Genomic DNA, 17,579 nt, shown 5'->3' with positions numbered 1-17,579 from the left:
GGGGGCACTGATAACAGCTTTAAAAATAAATATGTTTAAAAAATCTCTGGCAGGTGGCATAAAGATTTGAGAAGTTTGCTTTTCCTTTGGATAAAACTAATCAAGTAACATAAATGGTCATCTCGATGACCATGTGAATCTAGAACAATGTGTGACAAATGGTGCTGTGAATTCCTCCTGAGAACTAGTTATATTTTCTCCTGAAAATATGTATGTAATGGGTGATTGCTGCTCAGCTATATAAAAGGATGAAATTTCTGTCTTTGCAATCTCTTAACAGGTTGCTTTTAGTGACTACTCAATGATAAAACTTTACTAGCTTTTGAGTTGGGAGACGTTGTTTTAAATTGTATTTCCCCCAGAAATATCACCTCAGACTTCACCTCTGTGGTGAAGATTGCTGGTAACCCCAGGACAGTTTGGATGTCCCTTCTGTCTCTATGGCTCTTTGACAGAAAAGGAAGTATGGCACAGTGGTTAGGACTCAAGAGTGTAGAAGTGAACTGCTTGTGTTTGAATCTCATCCTTCCTGACTAGCTGTGTGATATGAGGCAAGTTACTTAAGCTTTCTGTGCCTCAGCTTCCTTCTCTATAAAATTGGGATTGATTGATTATATATTTTTTCAGGGGGTTTTAGCAGATAAATGAATTAGTATACATTCAGTGTTTAGTGCTGTGGAAATCAACAAAGATCACCAATATAAGAACAAACAGAGGCTATTTATTTAGAGCTACCATCACTTAGGTAGAGAGGAAGATACAAGAAAAGGGAAGTCATTGGATATGTTCTGACTGAAAGGTGCTCGTGTGCGGAAACTGGAAGCAGGCTAAGTAGGGGGCCGTCATATGTGATTAGTTAGGGGAACATATATTAGGGAAGCCTGCAGTCATTGCCCAAGCTCTGATGGTTTGGGGCTGGTTGCTGCAGAGCTTGTAGCTTTATTGTCACGTGTGGTCTGACCACTGCTGTTTGTATGTTCAGTCTTTCAGAACTGGTTCTGGTAGTCAGTTCATATTAGCAACGCTTGTTACTACCACAGTCAGAGCAGTTGCCGGTTGCTTCTCTTGTCTGTCTTCCCCTCAAGATAGCAGCTTCTTGGGGGCAAGAGTTGCATCCTATTCATCTCTGTATTCAGGATATCCTACCAAAGCCCTGCCCAGGGGAGGCTTTCTGTAACTGTTGAAAAATGAACTGCTGAAGGAGCAACATGATGATCTAGACTCAGGAAAAAACTACGTTGATAGAAATGAAGAGCATTTAATTAGAAGCTCCTATCCTTACTACAGAAAGTGATATAGGAGTTAAGAAGAAATCACTTAGGCAGCTAGTAAGGGTATGGGAGTCCTCGGTAAGGCCTTTCTCTTTAACGAAAAGCAGCCCCAAATCATTTTCTAACAAAGAACAGCCTGTAAAGTCGAACTGCAGACATAGGCAAGCTGGGAGTTTGCACGGGTGAATGCTGGCAGGGACTAGGGACTAGACATGTTCAAGAAGGCGGCTCCATCTTCCCTTCTGTCAGCCACGTGTACAGTAAAGAACTGATAAGATGGTGCCAATCAACTGGAAAGCCTATTTGAATAATAAGATTAGGGTGGAGCAACCAGCCTTTCCTGGGCCCTATGTAAACGTCATACCTGATTGAACCAATCTGTGAGCCCTCTGTAAATCAGACACCGCCTTCTCCAGCCTGCCTGTAAAATCTGCTGCAGTCCGCAGCCTCACCACTTTATTGGACGTGTATCTCTCTCTCAAGGAGCTCTTCTCCTTTCTTCTATTAAACTTTCTACTCCTTAACCCATCCACACGTGTCCATATCCTGAATTTTTTCTCAGCATGAGACAACGAACCCCCAGACAACGTAGCCATTTCAAATCTTTAAAACAATCTCCTGTGAAAATTCATCATCATGGCCAATTCTTCAGGAGAATCATTTATAAAGTAGTTAAGAGTATGTTGCTAGAGGTTCTATTCTTCCCCCCTCCCTCCCTTTTTCTTTTCTTTCCTTTTTTCTATAGAGACAGGGACTCCCTATGTTGCCCAGGCTGGAATGCAAAGGCATGATCATAGCTCACTGCAACCTTGAACTCCTGGGCTCAAGGGATCCTATTTCCTCAGCCTCCTGAGTAGCTAGGACTACACGTAGGTACCACCATGCCTGGCAAATTTTAAAAATTTTTTGTAGAGACGGGGTCTCATTGTGTTGCCCAGGCTGGTCTCAAATTCTGGGGCTCAAGATGTCCGTCTACTCCAAAGTGCTGGGATTACAGGTATGAGCCACCACACCCAGCCCCATCTTTTTTCTTACATTTACCAAAAGTGTAACCCCTAAGGATTAGATGTTAAAATTGACTAAGATATTTAGGTATTTTGAGTTTGAGGCGTTTCCCTCATCCTGGGGCCCAGAAGGAGATGGGAACAGGGAATGGTCAAAACAGTTTATTGCTGAGTAATGGCTCAAGCGAAAATCTGACATTTATTGAACACTTAGAATCTGTGTGCCTGGAACATACTATCTCATTTCAGGGTTATGACAGCTCATGAGGTATATACTTTAATTTTCTCAATCTTTACAGCTAAGAAAGCTGAGGCTCATAGTAAAAGTTCAGACAGCTGGTAAATAATAGAGCCAGACTTTGAACCCAAGATGGTTTTTCTTATTTCTTAAAGGATGGAATCCAGGAGTCGGTATTTGTTGTTATTATAAACAAGGTCTCACTGTGTTGCCCAGGGTAGACTTGAGCTCCTGGGCTCCAGAGATCCTCGTGCCTCGGCATCCCAAGTAGCTGAGACTACAGGTGCATGCCACTGTGCTTGGCCCCAGTTAGCTTTGAATGCATTGCTTATCTGCTGACCTGGGGCCGTTCTAGGGTGGAATCCACCCCTCTCATTATTACTGATCACAATCCCTAGGACAATCCAGGAAGCTTTTAAAACTTTTAACACAGACATGCATTTTTTGATGCACGGAAGTCCTCTGTGGGATCTTAAATTATAAAATGTGCATGTCCTCATAAAAGAGGCTTCTCTTTTATGATAGGACTATAAGAGGTGATCTGGCCTTAGTGGCTCTGTTAGTTCTTCCCTCATGAGACCAAAGACAAAGAGGGATCTTCAAATGGACCCTCCGAAGCACAAAAGCAGAAAAACTCTGCATTGAGTCAATCAAACCAGACAGTAAATTTCCCACATAAATGTCTCACTTAAGGCCCAGTCATTACAAAACTATTCAACAAATGAATTTAAATCACTATAATAACCTGACATACCTAGGCTCTGGCAAGGCAAGGACAGCATGGAGAGAAGGTAAAAAGTCATGGAAATTGCCACTACTCTGGTACCTAGCAGGTGGGGCTCAGATCATAAGCTCAAATGCTTCTACGGATCTTAACACAGTCTAGGAAAACAGACTGCCACAGCCCAAATGTTCATCCATTCGCCACTGTGTAATCTATCTAAATCTTTTGATCCCCTTGCCATTAAAATCTACCTGTCTTCTGTCATTTCTTTATTCCTCTCTGGCTTGTAAGCTGACACTTAGATAATCATATAAATCAATGTGTACTAATGTGTTCATTTTTAAAGAACATTTACTGAGCACTTATGTGCTCAGTACACTGAGTAAACAGAAGGAAACCTTATAATCTCTTGGCCGGGCGCGGTGGCTCATGCCTGTAATCCCAGCACTTTGGGAGGCTGAGGCGGGCGGATCACAAGGTCAGGAGATCGAGACCATCCTGGCTAACACGGTGAAACCCCATCTCTACTAAAAATACAAAAAATTAGCTGGGCTTGGTGGCGGGCACCTGTAGTCCTAGCTACTAGGGAGGCTGAGGCAGGAGAATGGCGTGAACCCGGGTGGTGGAGCTTGCAGTGAGCCGAGATTGCACCACTGCACTCCAGCCTGGGCGACAGAGCGAGACTCTGTCTCAAAAAAAAAAAAAAAAAAAAAAAGAAAACCTTATAATCTCTTATACTAGGGTCAATTAATTATTCTTGAATTAATTGATTCATTCAATAAATATTTGAGTATTATGTGCTACATACCACATTAGACACTGAAAATTAGGAAAGGGAACAGAAAGCAAAAACATACTTTTTGGACTCAAATTGCTGACAGTAGAAGAACCATGAAGTCCATGGACAAGTTCAAATCAGTGTGTCAAGAGATACATGTAGGGAAGTAGAAGGTAAGCCCACCCAGGCTGAGGATACCCAGGAAGGCTTCTCAGAGGGGCAACTGCTAAAAATAATCTCCAAATATTTAAGGACTAGGAGTTTTCTCAGAGAAAGGGGCTAAGGCAATCCAGGCAGAAGGACCAGTCCACAGACCAGACAAGCAAGAGTCCGGGAAGGGTTCAGGATGGTTGAGAGGGGAGCAGTGAGAGATGAAACTGTGGAGGTTTCTAGATAATCTACACTAACCTGCTTCTCATTCACTCAACAATCCACATTCATCTACTTCTGTCTTTGCCATTCCACTAACATTGCTTTTAAACAATTGAGATATAATTCATATATCATAACGTTCACTCTGTTTTTTTGTTTTTGTTTTTTTTTTTTTGGAGACAGAGTCTCACTCTGTCGCCCAGGCTGGAGTGCAGTGGCACGATCTCGGCTCACTGCAAGCTCCGCCTCCTGGATTCACACCATTCTTCTGCCTCAGCATCCCGAGTAGCTGGGACTACAGGCACCCGCCACCACGCCCAGCTAATTTTTTGTATTTTTAGTAGAGACGGGGTTTCACCAAGTTCACTCTTTTAAATTATACAATTACATAGATTTTAATATGTTCACAAAATTGTACTGGCATCGCCACTATTTGATTTCAGAACTTCTTTTTTAATCACCCCAAAAAGAAACTCCATACCAGTTGCTCCCCATTCCCCTTCTACCCTACCCCAGTCCCTGGCAACTAGTCATCTATTTTCTATGGATTTGCCTATTCTGAGCATTTCACATAAATGAAATCAGACCAGTATGTGGTCTTTCAAGACAGGCTTCTTTCACTTAGCATAACATTTGCAAGGTTCATCCATGTTGTTGCACGTATCAGTATTTCATTCCTTTTCATGACTGAATAATATTCCACTGTATGGATATACTACATTTTAAAAATGGACTCATCAGCTGATGGACATTTGAGTGTTTCTGCTTTGGGGCTATTATGAATAATGCTGCTACGGACATTCACAATGCTGCTTTTTAAAAGGTCACCAGGAACCTCCATGCCATTAAGTCCAATGGGCACATCTTTGTGGCTTCTTCTTTAAACTCTCAGGAGCACTTGACACAGTAACCAAGTGCCCTTCTCCAAAGAGCCTCCTCTCTGAGTTCCTATTTCAGCACATTTTTACTCTTTTTTCTTACATCTCTGCCTAGTCCTCTCTCTCCAATTTTGACCCTCTTCTGACCATTGTCTACACAGCATTAAGGGGATGTGTTTCCTAGGTGAGGCAGATCCCCTCCCTGCTGGAAACCATGCAATGGCTTTCCTTTGAGAATGAAGTCCAAGCTTTTCACCATAGTCTCGAGGCCTGTGTGATCAGGCTCTGGTGTCCTCCCCACTTCACCAGCACTGCCCTCATGCATCACACGCCAGTTATGGGAGGTTTTTGTTCATTGGGGTTTTAGTTTATCCAAAGCACTAAACTCATTCCTACCTCAGGCCATTCGCCTGTGGAATTTGCTCTGTGGGAAATGCTCTTCCTCCTGTGGCTCACTACATTTCATTCATCAAGTTTCAATTTAGTTTCACAGGCACAGAAAGGCCTTTCCCTGCCACCATAGTGAATAGAAATCCCTGCATTGGGTAAGCTTTGATTCAGTGCTTTGTCTTCTGCCCAGCCTTTGTTCTAAGTCATTGCTTTCTTGGAGTATGTGTGAGTAGCTAGCTGTGGTTTTGCATGTATATGTCTGCATTGTCTGAACTTGACTTTAGACTGTAAGCTCTATGATAACAGAGACCTTGTCTGTATTACTCATGTCTTATTCCCAGGGCCTATCATTTAATAGAAGCTCAGTAAATATTTGTTGGATGAAATGAAGAAATAAGTAAATGACATGGAAAATGAGTAATTAGGATTAAATAACAGGAGTCTGTATATATCTCTCAAAATCTAAAGGGATATATAATATAATAGCTGCTATTATATGATCATGCATCTAAATTTACTGCTTATTAATATACAGAAATTAGAATGATGTCAAAGGATAAGAGTTTGGACTTCTGGGCCTGGCAATCCCCATTTGTCAACCTTGTAGTGTGCTCAGAAATTTTGATCAGAGGGTTGTTAGCCTTCTACCAGGAGCCACTTTATGCCTCCATACTGTACTCATCATGGTTCTTTCACTTGGAATAGATATCTACTCTTTTTCATCTATAAAATGCCTTTTCATTGTCCTTTGTCCTGTTTGAACCCTCAACTCCATCAGGACAATTGCATCCCTCCCACCTCTCCATTCCTTCCCTGCATTTCACACCTTGGTTATTCCACGCATGACTGGATGTTGAACTGTTTGTCCCTCTCACTGGACTCTGAGCTGGCTGAGAGCAGAGGCCGGCATGTAGTAAACCCTCATTAACTACTTGAGGGGGAATGAAACTGGCTGGAGCCTCTCCAGCAACCTCACCAATCAAGGGGATCCAATTAAGAATGGATAGAAGAGACAAACTCTCAGAAAATACAATAGAACTAGACACCATGAGGTCAGACCAGCAGCTCCCATTTACCCAGTGAGGTACAAGGGGAATCCCTGCCTCACACCCACTGGATCCTCAGAGCAGAGACAGAAAGAGAAATGGGTCTCTATCCAGACCTGCTACCGGAAAAATCCTGTCCTAGGTGTGCTTTTGCCACAAGGCACTAGAAGCAGAGGGCAGAATGCACTCATCCCAAGGGGAGGCTAGCAGCAGAAAAAAGACCCTGCTATCAGTCTCAGTACCTTTTTCCAACCTCGCTAAGTCATCCCTGCTGGCTTACAGAGGATCAGTGAAGGAGGTGAAAGAACAGGAAGAAGAAACTGTCTTCCCAATATTTGTGAAAGGTCAAAAATTCCTCCAAACACATACCACACAATCTGACATGCATTGGCAGGAAGTGGACAATTCGGGAAAAGGGATAAATGGCTTCTCCTGCTGTCACCTTCTTTTAAAAGGATGGACCACTTTTAAAATCATGTCTTACATTTGAGGATGAAGGCATAAGGTAATTGCATTGAACTTGTACATTACTCAGGACTTTATGCATAATCTTAAGAAATGTTGAAAAAAAATTAATGCCAGGTGCATAAGTTCAGGCCAAAAGGATAGAAAATCACCTCAACATAGATAGCTAAGTCTTCTTGCATTTATAAAGCTTTAAAAATTCTTGCTTCTTAGCAGAACCTCTGCATGAAGGGTTCATGTCATTTCAAGGCATTTTACTTGAAGTTCACAAAATGACTCAGTGGAAAAGCATGATGCCCCCAACTTCCCCCATCTCCTCCACCTCCTATAGCTGTCACTTACTGTGAGTTCTTTGCTTTTAGAAAAAGGCCACCAGCCACGCACACGTTTTTGCTGGAATATAGAGATCTTGGTCTCCTCACTTGCATTTTCAAACTTGGCAAGATCACAGGCTTTGGCAGACTTAGCTGCTCGAGGGAAACTGTTGAGGTTCATTTCCAGGGTGCCTGTGGAGAGATGACCCTAACAGTTAGGGAAGCATTTTCTAAAAGTAACAGAAGAGCTTCTCAATCACCATCCTCGTTCATTCATTCACCCTTCACTTCCTACTCATTCAATCAGTACCATATTGGATCACAACTATGTGCTAGGTATTGGGAGTACAAATAGGACTGAGCCACGTTTGGTGCCATCAAAAGATTAATCACATGGTAGCAGGTAGAAGACAAAGGAAGAGCTTGTTTTAACTCTTAAGTTAACAATACTTAACTTGCAAGCCTCAGCTGCAGGTAGCTTCACTGCTGACCACCTCATCTGCTCCCTAAGCCTGGATTATTGGCTTCAGCCTTCCCCTGCTTTAGCACTGACAACCCCATGAGAGCCTCCTCACCCCACTTCACCTCCCTCTTGGTGTCCACTAAACCCCTCCAGGTCAGAGACTAGTCTTATTGTCTTTGTATCTACTCTCCAGGACAGGAAGTGAACCTTAGTGGGTTCCCAACACTGTTTTTCCAATGAGGGAACACAAGGCAGAGTAAGAGATTGCCATGAGTTCTATATCTCTTTAACCATTTTTTCCTATTATAAATTAACATTTGTTAAATATGGAAAATTCAGAGCATATATACATGGGCAAAAACATGAGAATGGAAAAATTTTTCATAATTTCATCCCTAAAATGTTGACCACTGCTCTGTGTATTGGTGCTTGGCCCTCTCTCTATGACTATCCCTTTCTCCTATACATATAAACGTAGTTTACAGAAATGAGATTTTTCTCTTTTCACTTAATGTATCCTGTACAACTTTCCAATTCATTAGATATTCCCATATTTTTAATGTTTGCAGGACTATCACTTGAGTGTGTAAGCCAAAAATAAAATTTTAAGCCCCCCAACCATCTGAATAGACTCCTCCTCTCCACCAAAGGCATTCTAAAATTAACGTGAAAAGCTAGTTCAGGCCATTGATGGGAAGGGGGAGTCAGATATGCCTCATTACTGTTAACATCAACAAAGACCTTAAGACTCATAGAACAGACTCTTCAAGTCTGATTATCTTCTCTAAAGTCTGTTACGTTGAGGCTTCATATGCATGAAAAAACCTTGTCTTGGTCTTCACAACCCCTTATCATAATCTAGACATTCCTTTCTATTGATTCTAGGTTTTTAGACAAAAACCAATTTCCAATTGGAAAATCTTTGAATCTGCCTACGAACTGGAAGCCCCCACTTCCAGTTGTCGCTAACATACATCTTACGTGTATTGATTGATGTCTTATATCTCCCTAAAATGTATAAAACCAAGTTGAGGCCTGACCACTTTGGACACATGTCATCAAGACCTCCTGAGGTTATATCACAGGCATGTCCTTATTCTTGGCAAAATAAACTTATAAATTGAGACTTGTCTCAGATACATTTTGGCTTACAAATGCTTACTATGTGTGAGGCACTACGGAGTGCTCTTTAATTGTGTTACAACAATTACAGCTCCGCCCCTCTCTGAAGTATGTAATATTACTACCCTCATTTTACAACTGAGGCACAGAGCAGACCAGTAATTAGCTCAAAGTTTAATGACTTTTTAGTGATAGATCAATTTAAGTCTTTTAGAATATGTAGTGGTCCATCATGTGGATGTACCATCACTCATTTAACCATTCCCTATTAATGGCTATTTGGGATGTTTCCAGGTTTTTGCTATCATAGATAGTGCTGAAATTATTAGTCTTGTAACTAAATCAGACCAAGCTCTCCAAAAGCTGAGACAAAACCCTTAACATTAATATGTGCTTGATGAAGCCACTGGCTTACCCAGGAAGTCATCTGAGGACAGCCTTTCAAAATCCCAAACCTGCAGCACCAACACAGCGGGAGTCTTACACTCCATCTTCTCTAAAGAGAAGATGTTCTCCCTCTTGGTAATGACCATTTGCTTCTCAGCTGGGAGATACTGAAACGGAAACAGGAAGCGCCAGTTGAAGTTGCCCTCTCCAGTCAGGGAGTTGTAATGCACATCTGTCTCCTGCTTGTCATCCTCCAAACCCTTTAACCACCTAAAAAAAGATTCAAAAGAATTTAAACACTCAGAGTACATTCTGCAGGCATCAGTATAATCATAAGTGATTTAGCTTATTTCAATGTGGTCACAGATCATAGTTTAAAAATCATTGTAATTAGATTCAGTTGGAAGTTTGCATTTTGACTTGAAAGAATAAAATAGGGGTCAGAGGGTCTGCCATAACAGAAGAATGGCTCATTTCAAGGCAGGGTTGGGGAAGGGTCTTCAATTGCTTGTGTAGATCTGAAGCCCCATGCAATCAAGATAGAAAATTCAGGAAATAGGAAGTGAAAATGTAATCTGAATCTCTGTCACCCTGGGAACCCTCTTTGTAAGGGATGCCACCTCTATACTTGAGTGTTAGAACAAGATTACCCACTACACTGAGGACTCTGAAATTGGGCTGCTGTAGACCTGTGCTGTCAGGCATGCACTGGGCTGGTATAGGCTTGTGTTGTCAGACCTATGCCATCAGACTATAATTGGTCCCCTCCTCCCTGGTTCTAGGCCTAGAAAGCCCAGCAGGCCTGGATTGGTGTGGCATGGAGGGTGGGAGGGCTGCCTGCACCCGTCTGGATTCCAACTCTGACTGTACCACTTACTATGCAGACATAGGTAAGTTATCTAACCCCCCTGTGCCTTTGTTTCATCTGTACACTGGAAGCAATTATAGCACCTAGTTTATAAGGTTGTTCTGAAAAATCACATGAGATGATGCCTAAATGTACCTTGGACATTCCAAATTATCTATCATGTTCTTTCGTCTTAGTATTATATGGTCTTCCTCCTCCATCCCCAGCATAATGTAAGTTACAATTAGTACATTTATCCCTACTACTTGGTCCATGGTGAATTAATTGAGAAGATAAGTACTTTTTATTCAAACTAGTCGATAATTTCAAACCGTGTGCTTTCTGAAAGCAGACATCCTTCCTTCCCAGGGCAGGGAGGAGGGGAGTGAAGGCCTTTCTCTTCACAGAGGAATGTCACCACTCAGGGTATGGGCCCAATTATTTAGCTAAAGATGGTGTTCACTCAACCAATACATTTGTGGTGTCTGTTCTGAGGCAATGAGAGAGTGACGCCAGGGGAGTGTTAGGGAGCAGAGATGGTCCTTGCTTCATGGAGTCATAGTCATAGGGGAAAGGGGAGAGAGCGATATGAGTGAGTGGCAGAAGTCACTAGAGAGAGATGTGCAAAGGCCCTGTGGAAGAAGAAATAAGGATGCAGCCTTAGAAGGTCTTTCTTCTTAGTTCTTCTTGCAGAGAGCAAGGGGGCATGTGGTATGAAGTGAGGCTGGAGAGAGAGAGAGGCAGGGGCTAGTTATTTGGGATATTTTAGGATGTATTAAGGATTTGAATCTCCGTTCAGAGAAAACGAGATGTCATTGAAGGGTTTTAAGTACAGGACTGACATGATCAGATTGTGTTTTGAAAAGATAGCTCATGTTTAAACATAGAGAGTGAACTATTGGAGGGCAAGAATGAATATGGAGAGGCCAATTTGGATGGCATTGGTATTGCTGTGGTCCCACCTAGCAAGAGATGATGGAGGAAAAGACAATGGTGGGATGTGGTGAAGATGGAGAGGATGAACAGTGCTGATGGCCACTTGGGAGGTGAAATGGACAAGCTCTGACAGCACATTAGAAATGGGGAAGTCAGTGAGCAAAGGGTCTGTAGATTTGGGGTTCTCAACCCAATGGATGATGGTGCCAGTCACTGAGATAAGAAACTGTAGAGAAGAAACAGTGTTGTAGGATTGTTTTGGTTTTAGACTTGTTCAGTTTGAGGTGCTGCTTTTGAGGAATCTACACATTGGGAACAGGAGTTGTCAAGAATGAAAATTAAAAGGTGACAACTGAAGCCATTGGTTATTTGAACTACTTGATTCAACTGAAGTGTTAGTTGAAAATGGCAGAGAGACAAAATAGTGGGAGATGAGAAGTTGGCCCAGGACAATGCTACGAGCTATTTAACTGCTAGACGGCAGAAAATGAGCTTTCGAAGGACATGGACAAGAAGTGATCAAGAGGATAAGAGAAAAAACAGATACATGTGTTGCTACAGAAGTTAAGGCAAGAAGGTGTTTCAAAAAGAAGAGATGCTTAGATGTGACAAATGCTCCTCAGACAAATGCAATAAGGACTAATTTTTTAAAACATAAGACTATTAGATTTAGCAAAATGGAGAGTACTGTCACTTTGGTGAGACCTGCTTTGGTGGCATATTGGGGAGAAAGCCAGACTGGAGTTGGCTGAGAAGCAAGTGGGAGGGAAGGAGACAGAGAGTGAACAAACATCGCCTTCATCACATTTTCCAGAAGGTCAGCTTCTGGAAGTCTCAACCTGAACTCTCCCAGAATCCTTCCATATTTCAAGCCATGGTAAAATACCTATTTACAGGATACATTAATCTTTCCTAAACTGGTGATGAGATAGCAATTTCAGAGGCTCTTAAGTCTGTTTGTTAAAATCTTATTCATTTTGCGTCATGCTCCTTCTATTACTCCTTTGTAAAACTTTAATTCACTTCTATATTTTTATTGTGAAAAAAATGAGAATTTTGAACCACCAGATGTGGTATGACTGCAAATCATTGATAACGTACATTCTGGAGACAGAATACTTCCTGTTAGGGGAAGGCAAAGAGATATTAGCATAAGGCTGAGATAGGTTTTGGTTAAGGTACAGATTTAAATCACCTGTTTTCTGATGCTATACCACCTCATCCCCCTCCCTGACTAGTGGCCAAAAGGAAGCAGAGCCAAGATGTAAAAGAGATATAAAATGCTTCCCTGGGTCTTAGGTTGTATCTGTTTTTAATCAATACCACCAGCAAACAGGAAGGTCTAAATTTTAGCTTCCCCATTAGCTTCACAATCTGTTCAAAATATTAATCTTTCATTAACAGCACCACATCACTCTGCTTCCTTTTGTTTAAAGGTAGATATCTGACAAATGTCACTGAATAAGTTTAGGTATCCAACGTTTAACTGAAAGATGTATATGTAATAAGATTTCCTCATAAAAATATTTTTATAAGCTAATAATTTTTAGCAAACTGACCAAATAAGACAAATATTAGACAAAGAAAGTGGCCTTAAAAGTAAGATGGCTCCCTTTGTGGGCTGTGGGTTTAGTATCCTCCATGAGGCATAGATTTAGTTAGGGTTTAAAAAGGTGAGGAGGGAAGGAAATGGGAGGTTGGAGTTTGTTGACAAACTTACCCTTTCACATAAATATCACTTGATTTTTGGCCTGTGAAGATATTCTCATCCTCTAAAATGACATCTTCAGTGTTCCAGATGGTCACTCTCAATTCGTATCTGGGATGGGAGAAGGAAGCATTAGGTCGATGACCTTGAAAGCTGAGTCAGTTGGTGTCTGTGTGGTTCTAGCATTGCCTTTGGTCTGTAAGTTTCCTAAAGTTTGCCAAGTTCAGAAATATTAACACTTAGGGGCTTGGTTCTGTCAGAACCAAGTATCCTAGCTGGAGACCTTAGAACCGTCAAGGACATGAATTCCTCTGAGCAGGTCTTCCTTCTCTTAACTAGCATTTTTCAGATGAGGAAGTGGAAACTCAGAAGCCCCTCCCTTAAGACAGGGGCCACCACCAGCTCCTGCAAAACTGGCCAGGTGGATAGTGAGGTATGATGATCAGGTAACCTGTCAGACACCAGATAAAATGTCATGATTCTTTCATCTGCTACCCTGGTCTCTTCCCCTAAAGCTGGGGCTACAGCTGACATACCCTTTGGGTCGCCTTGGAGAGATGTCAACAGGAGGTCCAGGTTGAGGCATATCCTTGGGAAACATGTCCACCCACATCTGCAGGCGGCCCTTGTTAAGAAAAAAAATATCTTCTTTAGCTTTGGGAGGGGGCTAGGGGACATGGGTAATTGATAATTCATGGTTTTATAAGATCCCTTTAGTAGAAATAGGTGTTAAGTATAGCTTGGTAGTTTTATAGATGTCTATTTAGCATATCTGTTGACAAAAAAAGTATGTATGTATATATATATATATATTTAGGAATTAGAGCATAAATAAAGAGTAGGTGAAGGGTGAGCAAACCTTTATTGAGCATCAACTAGGGGGTAGACATAATGCTATCTATACACTTGACACACATTATCTTATGAACTCTTGCAACATCCCCACCAGGTAGATGTTACTATTCCTGTTTGACAGAGGAAAAAACATTTTGCCCATGCTTAATAGACAATATGTAGCAGAGTCTGGATTCAACCCTTGTGTGTTGACCCCAGAGACCTTGCTCTTTCTGCAAACTCCTAAGGATTAAAAAGATAATCCCAACTGTCACAAATATCATGCTTCAATGTACCTTTACCTCCATTATCTCTGTTAATGTTCACCCCAGCCAGGATTCTGTTCTATACATAAAGAAACTAAGCTCAGATAAGTCAACAAAGTGTGTCTGAAGTTCTGTGGCTAACAGTGGCAGAACAGAGCCTCCCATTCATTGCCTTGAACTCCATACATCAGATTTTACCCTGGTACAAGAGATTTAAGAGCCCATGTGAGGAGAATCCCTGTGGATTCCATGCTAAGCTCTGTTGTATACATTCTAAGAATGCTGTCAGCTCAGGCAAGAAGGGAGTAAGGGATATGGGTTGGGATGATGGGGCAGGGGTGGATTTTATAAGAATGAGGTGGGACTCCACTAGAGCATGAAGGAGATGCGGGATTTGGATGAGGAAGGGCCTTTGGCTAGAAAATAATGGCTCTTCAGAGGAAGAGAAAATGTAAGCAAAGGTTTAGCATTTGGGAAGAAAATCAATTGAATAGAGAAAAGCAGGATGATTTATTTTCTAAAGACACATTAATATTCATCCTTAATCAAAAAGCCACATCTGACCAGCCAAGTGAAGGATCCTAGTAACCAGATGATTTCAAACACCTGGCAGTGAATTTCAGGAAACAATCATAAGCTTCTACATCTGATAATGGTTTACCCTCTCAACGCGCTCGTCCACACATGCAATCACTAGGTCTATATCCCAATAACTCTGGGATAGCAGGGTAAGTGTTCCTGACCCATTATAATCAAACTCACATGATTTTCCCCTCACACAGTGAGTGAGTCCAGAGCTGGGACAGAAGCTGGCTCGGGGTGTGAACCTGGCATGGGCCAGGGATGCAAATTGCCTGGGCTAAATTCCATCTCTACTACTACTCATCTCTATTACTCCCCAGCTGAGTAATTCAGAGTAAATTAATTGAGCTCTCTGAACTTCAATTTCCTCATTGTAAAAGTGAGGATCATAATAAGCCCATCATGAGGCTGCATTAAGGAATAAGAGGAAGGTGTCACTCCCTTGTTTAGGAAAATCCTGGTGTGTGTTCCTTATACCAGCTTGATTATTAACAGTGCCCTCGTTCACTCCCAAATGGCCCCAGTTTGGATAAACAATTCTATGGTCATCCTAAATAGTTGAGATAATTTACGTAAAGGTCCTAGTACAGGGAAGGCTCTTCACAAAGTTTATCTTGTCTTCCCTTCTGACTCCTAGCCCAGCTCTCTAGGTATTTTTTCTACACAGCTTCTTCTTGCCAGTTCTTTAAGGTAACCTACCACCTATTGCTTCTCTGGGAAAATTGTGTGTTTGTGTGTGTTATTACTAGGCTGTGTGGCTACAGATAGATTTTGGACAAAGTCCTGGGCATACCCAATGGGTTAAGTTTTTCAAATGTCCAATATTCTTCCAAAAGAGTTTGGTAACTCAAATCATAAAAAGCAGTACTAAGTTGAACACTGACTCCAGGGCAGGGCTTCTCAAATTCAGCATTATTGACATTTTAGGCTGGATAATTCCCTGTTGGAGGGAAGCTGTCTTGTGTTTTCTAGGATGTTTAATTTAGCAGCATCCTTGGCCTCTACCCACTATATGCCAGTAGCAACCCCACCTACTTGTGACAACACAAAATGATTCCAGACATTGCCAAATGTACCTGAGGGAAGGTCAAAATTGTTCCCGGATGAAAACCATTACTCTACGGTACACAAGATTAACTTTTAGGGCCAGAATAGTCTTGCCCACTACCTGCTCCATTCCTGGCTTATCCTTGTGGTACAGTGGCCGAGTTTCTATGTGTTCAGGAACCAGCCTACACCCGACTTCCGGGATATCCTCCCAAGAGTGTAAAACCTTGAGGGCCAGGTGTTCATAAGACTCCACTGTCTCATCTGCAGGAAAGAAAGACAAAGAAACTTGTCAGATGTGTGTTCCTGCAAGGAGACAGTGATGGGCTGCCACATGGATTTGTAAACACTTAGAGGCTTATTTAAATGTACCAAGGGGCTGGGTGCAGTGGTTCACACCTGTAATCCCAGCACTTTGGGAGGCCAAGGTGGGTAGATCACTTGAGGTCAGGAGTTCAAGACGAGCCTGGCCAAAATGGTGAAACCCTGTCTCTACTAAAAATACAAAAAATTAGCCAGGTGTGGTGGCGGGTGCCTGTAATCCCAGCTACTCAGGAGGCTGAGGCAGGAGAATCGCTTCAACCTGGGAGGCAGAGGTTGCAGTGAGCTGAGATTGCGCCACTGCACTCCAGCCTGGGTGACAGAGCAGGGACTCTGTCTCAAAATAAATAAATAAATAAATAAATTTACTAAGGAACAGGGAAAGAAAAACCGAAAAAGAAAAAAGTAAGGATGGAAAGAGATGGAGAGATAGAAGGGAAGGGGAAAGAGATGGAAAGTTTAGAGAGAGGGAAATAAGACTAGTTCACAAGAGGACCCAGAGAGCAGTCTTGGTCCTGGAGTAGGGGCTCCACCCACCTCCTAAAGATCTACAGATCATAAACATGGCTTCAAGGTACTGGAGAGGGTACATTTTTGAAGGTGCAAAACTGTTTGCTAACATACTGTGAGAGGACCTGGAAAATCAGGGTGGCCCTAAGCGAGGTGGTGAAATGGGCACAATGTCCATCCATAGGGACGTCTTTTGTCTCCTCACGGTTGCTTTAGATTTCTCTCCTACCAACACCCACCCACAGGAAATGTCCTCTCATCTGCCATTCTATCAAATAAGGTTATTCATGATAAAAACTACAGGTGGAAATGATACGCACAAAACAAGACAAAAATTGTTGAATAAAACATTGACAAAGTTTAGAATGGCCTAATTTGATATAGGAAAATTGAACTTGTCTTTAAAAAAAAGGGGCCACAGTGCCCCATTTTACAGGGTGTGATCGTGATTATACATTGCATGCCTGTATAAAAATGTTTTATTTATCCCATAAATATAAATACCTATTATGTACCCACAAAAATTAAAATAATAAAAATAATTAAAATAATAAAAATAAAGGGGCCACAAAAAATCTCCCAATAGCAATAATTACAATCAGTAAAAGTTGATAGAGACAAACAAGAAATCAATGAATAAATCTTTGTTAATCTTATGAACATGATTTCAGACTTCTAGTGGGCAAAAAAGTGGTAATTGTTTAATCATGTAGAATATTGACCAAAGAACTAAGTTGGCTTAATAGAGTATATTGTGAATAAATATTTTTCTCAATATATCATTAATGTCCTATCTAAATATCAATAATCTGCATGTAAGAACCTTCAATGGGTTTCTGGGCTTGAAATAACAAGGTAAAGGAAATCTTGGTATCAAAGTGGTAGGGGTCAACATAGTGTCAAACCATCCTATGTATGGTTCAGTACTTTTGATGCAGTGACCTCATGCCCTTGGCTCATTGCATCAAAAGTACTGAACCATACATAGGACACTTTAAAGCATCAAAGGCATGAGCAAGTGACATGGTTTGGGTCTGTGCCCCTGCCTAAATCTCATGTCGAACTGTAATCCCCAG

At 41.6% G+C, this 17,579-nt stretch overlaps 1 protein-coding gene and 1 long non-coding RNA gene across 2 annotated transcripts in view; one reads left to right on the top strand and one right to left on the bottom strand.

The window, feature by feature from the left end:
- FER1L6 (fer-1 like family member 6) overlaps positions 1-17,579 on the bottom strand; it is a 207,098-nt gene that overhangs the window by 11,011 nt on the left and 178,508 nt on the right. Inside the window, exons 36-40 of the mRNA XM_008973935.4 lie at positions 15,794-15,936; positions 13,480-13,568; positions 12,956-13,054; positions 9,481-9,722; positions 7,509-7,672 (exon numbers count right to left, since the gene is read on the bottom strand). Coding sequence (XP_008972183.3) covers positions 7,509-7,672; positions 9,481-9,722; positions 12,956-13,054; positions 13,480-13,568; positions 15,794-15,936 — 737 coding nt within the window. The remainder of the gene's footprint in view (positions 1-7,508; positions 7,673-9,480; positions 9,723-12,955; positions 13,055-13,479; positions 13,569-15,793; positions 15,937-17,579) is intronic.
- LOC129392971 (uncharacterized) overlaps positions 1-17,579 on the top strand; it is a 125,533-nt gene that overhangs the window by 60,627 nt on the left and 47,327 nt on the right. The window lies entirely within an intron of this gene.

Source organism: Pan paniscus, chromosome 7 (assembly GCF_029289425.2).
Source record: "Pan paniscus chromosome 7, NHGRI_mPanPan1-v2.0_pri, whole genome shotgun sequence".
In the NCBI taxonomy this organism is placed as follows: Eukaryota; Metazoa; Chordata; class Mammalia; order Primates; family Hominidae; genus Pan; species Pan paniscus.
The sequence above is the reverse complement of the archived record's forward strand: the minus strand, read 5'-3'. Positions and strand labels throughout refer to the sequence as shown.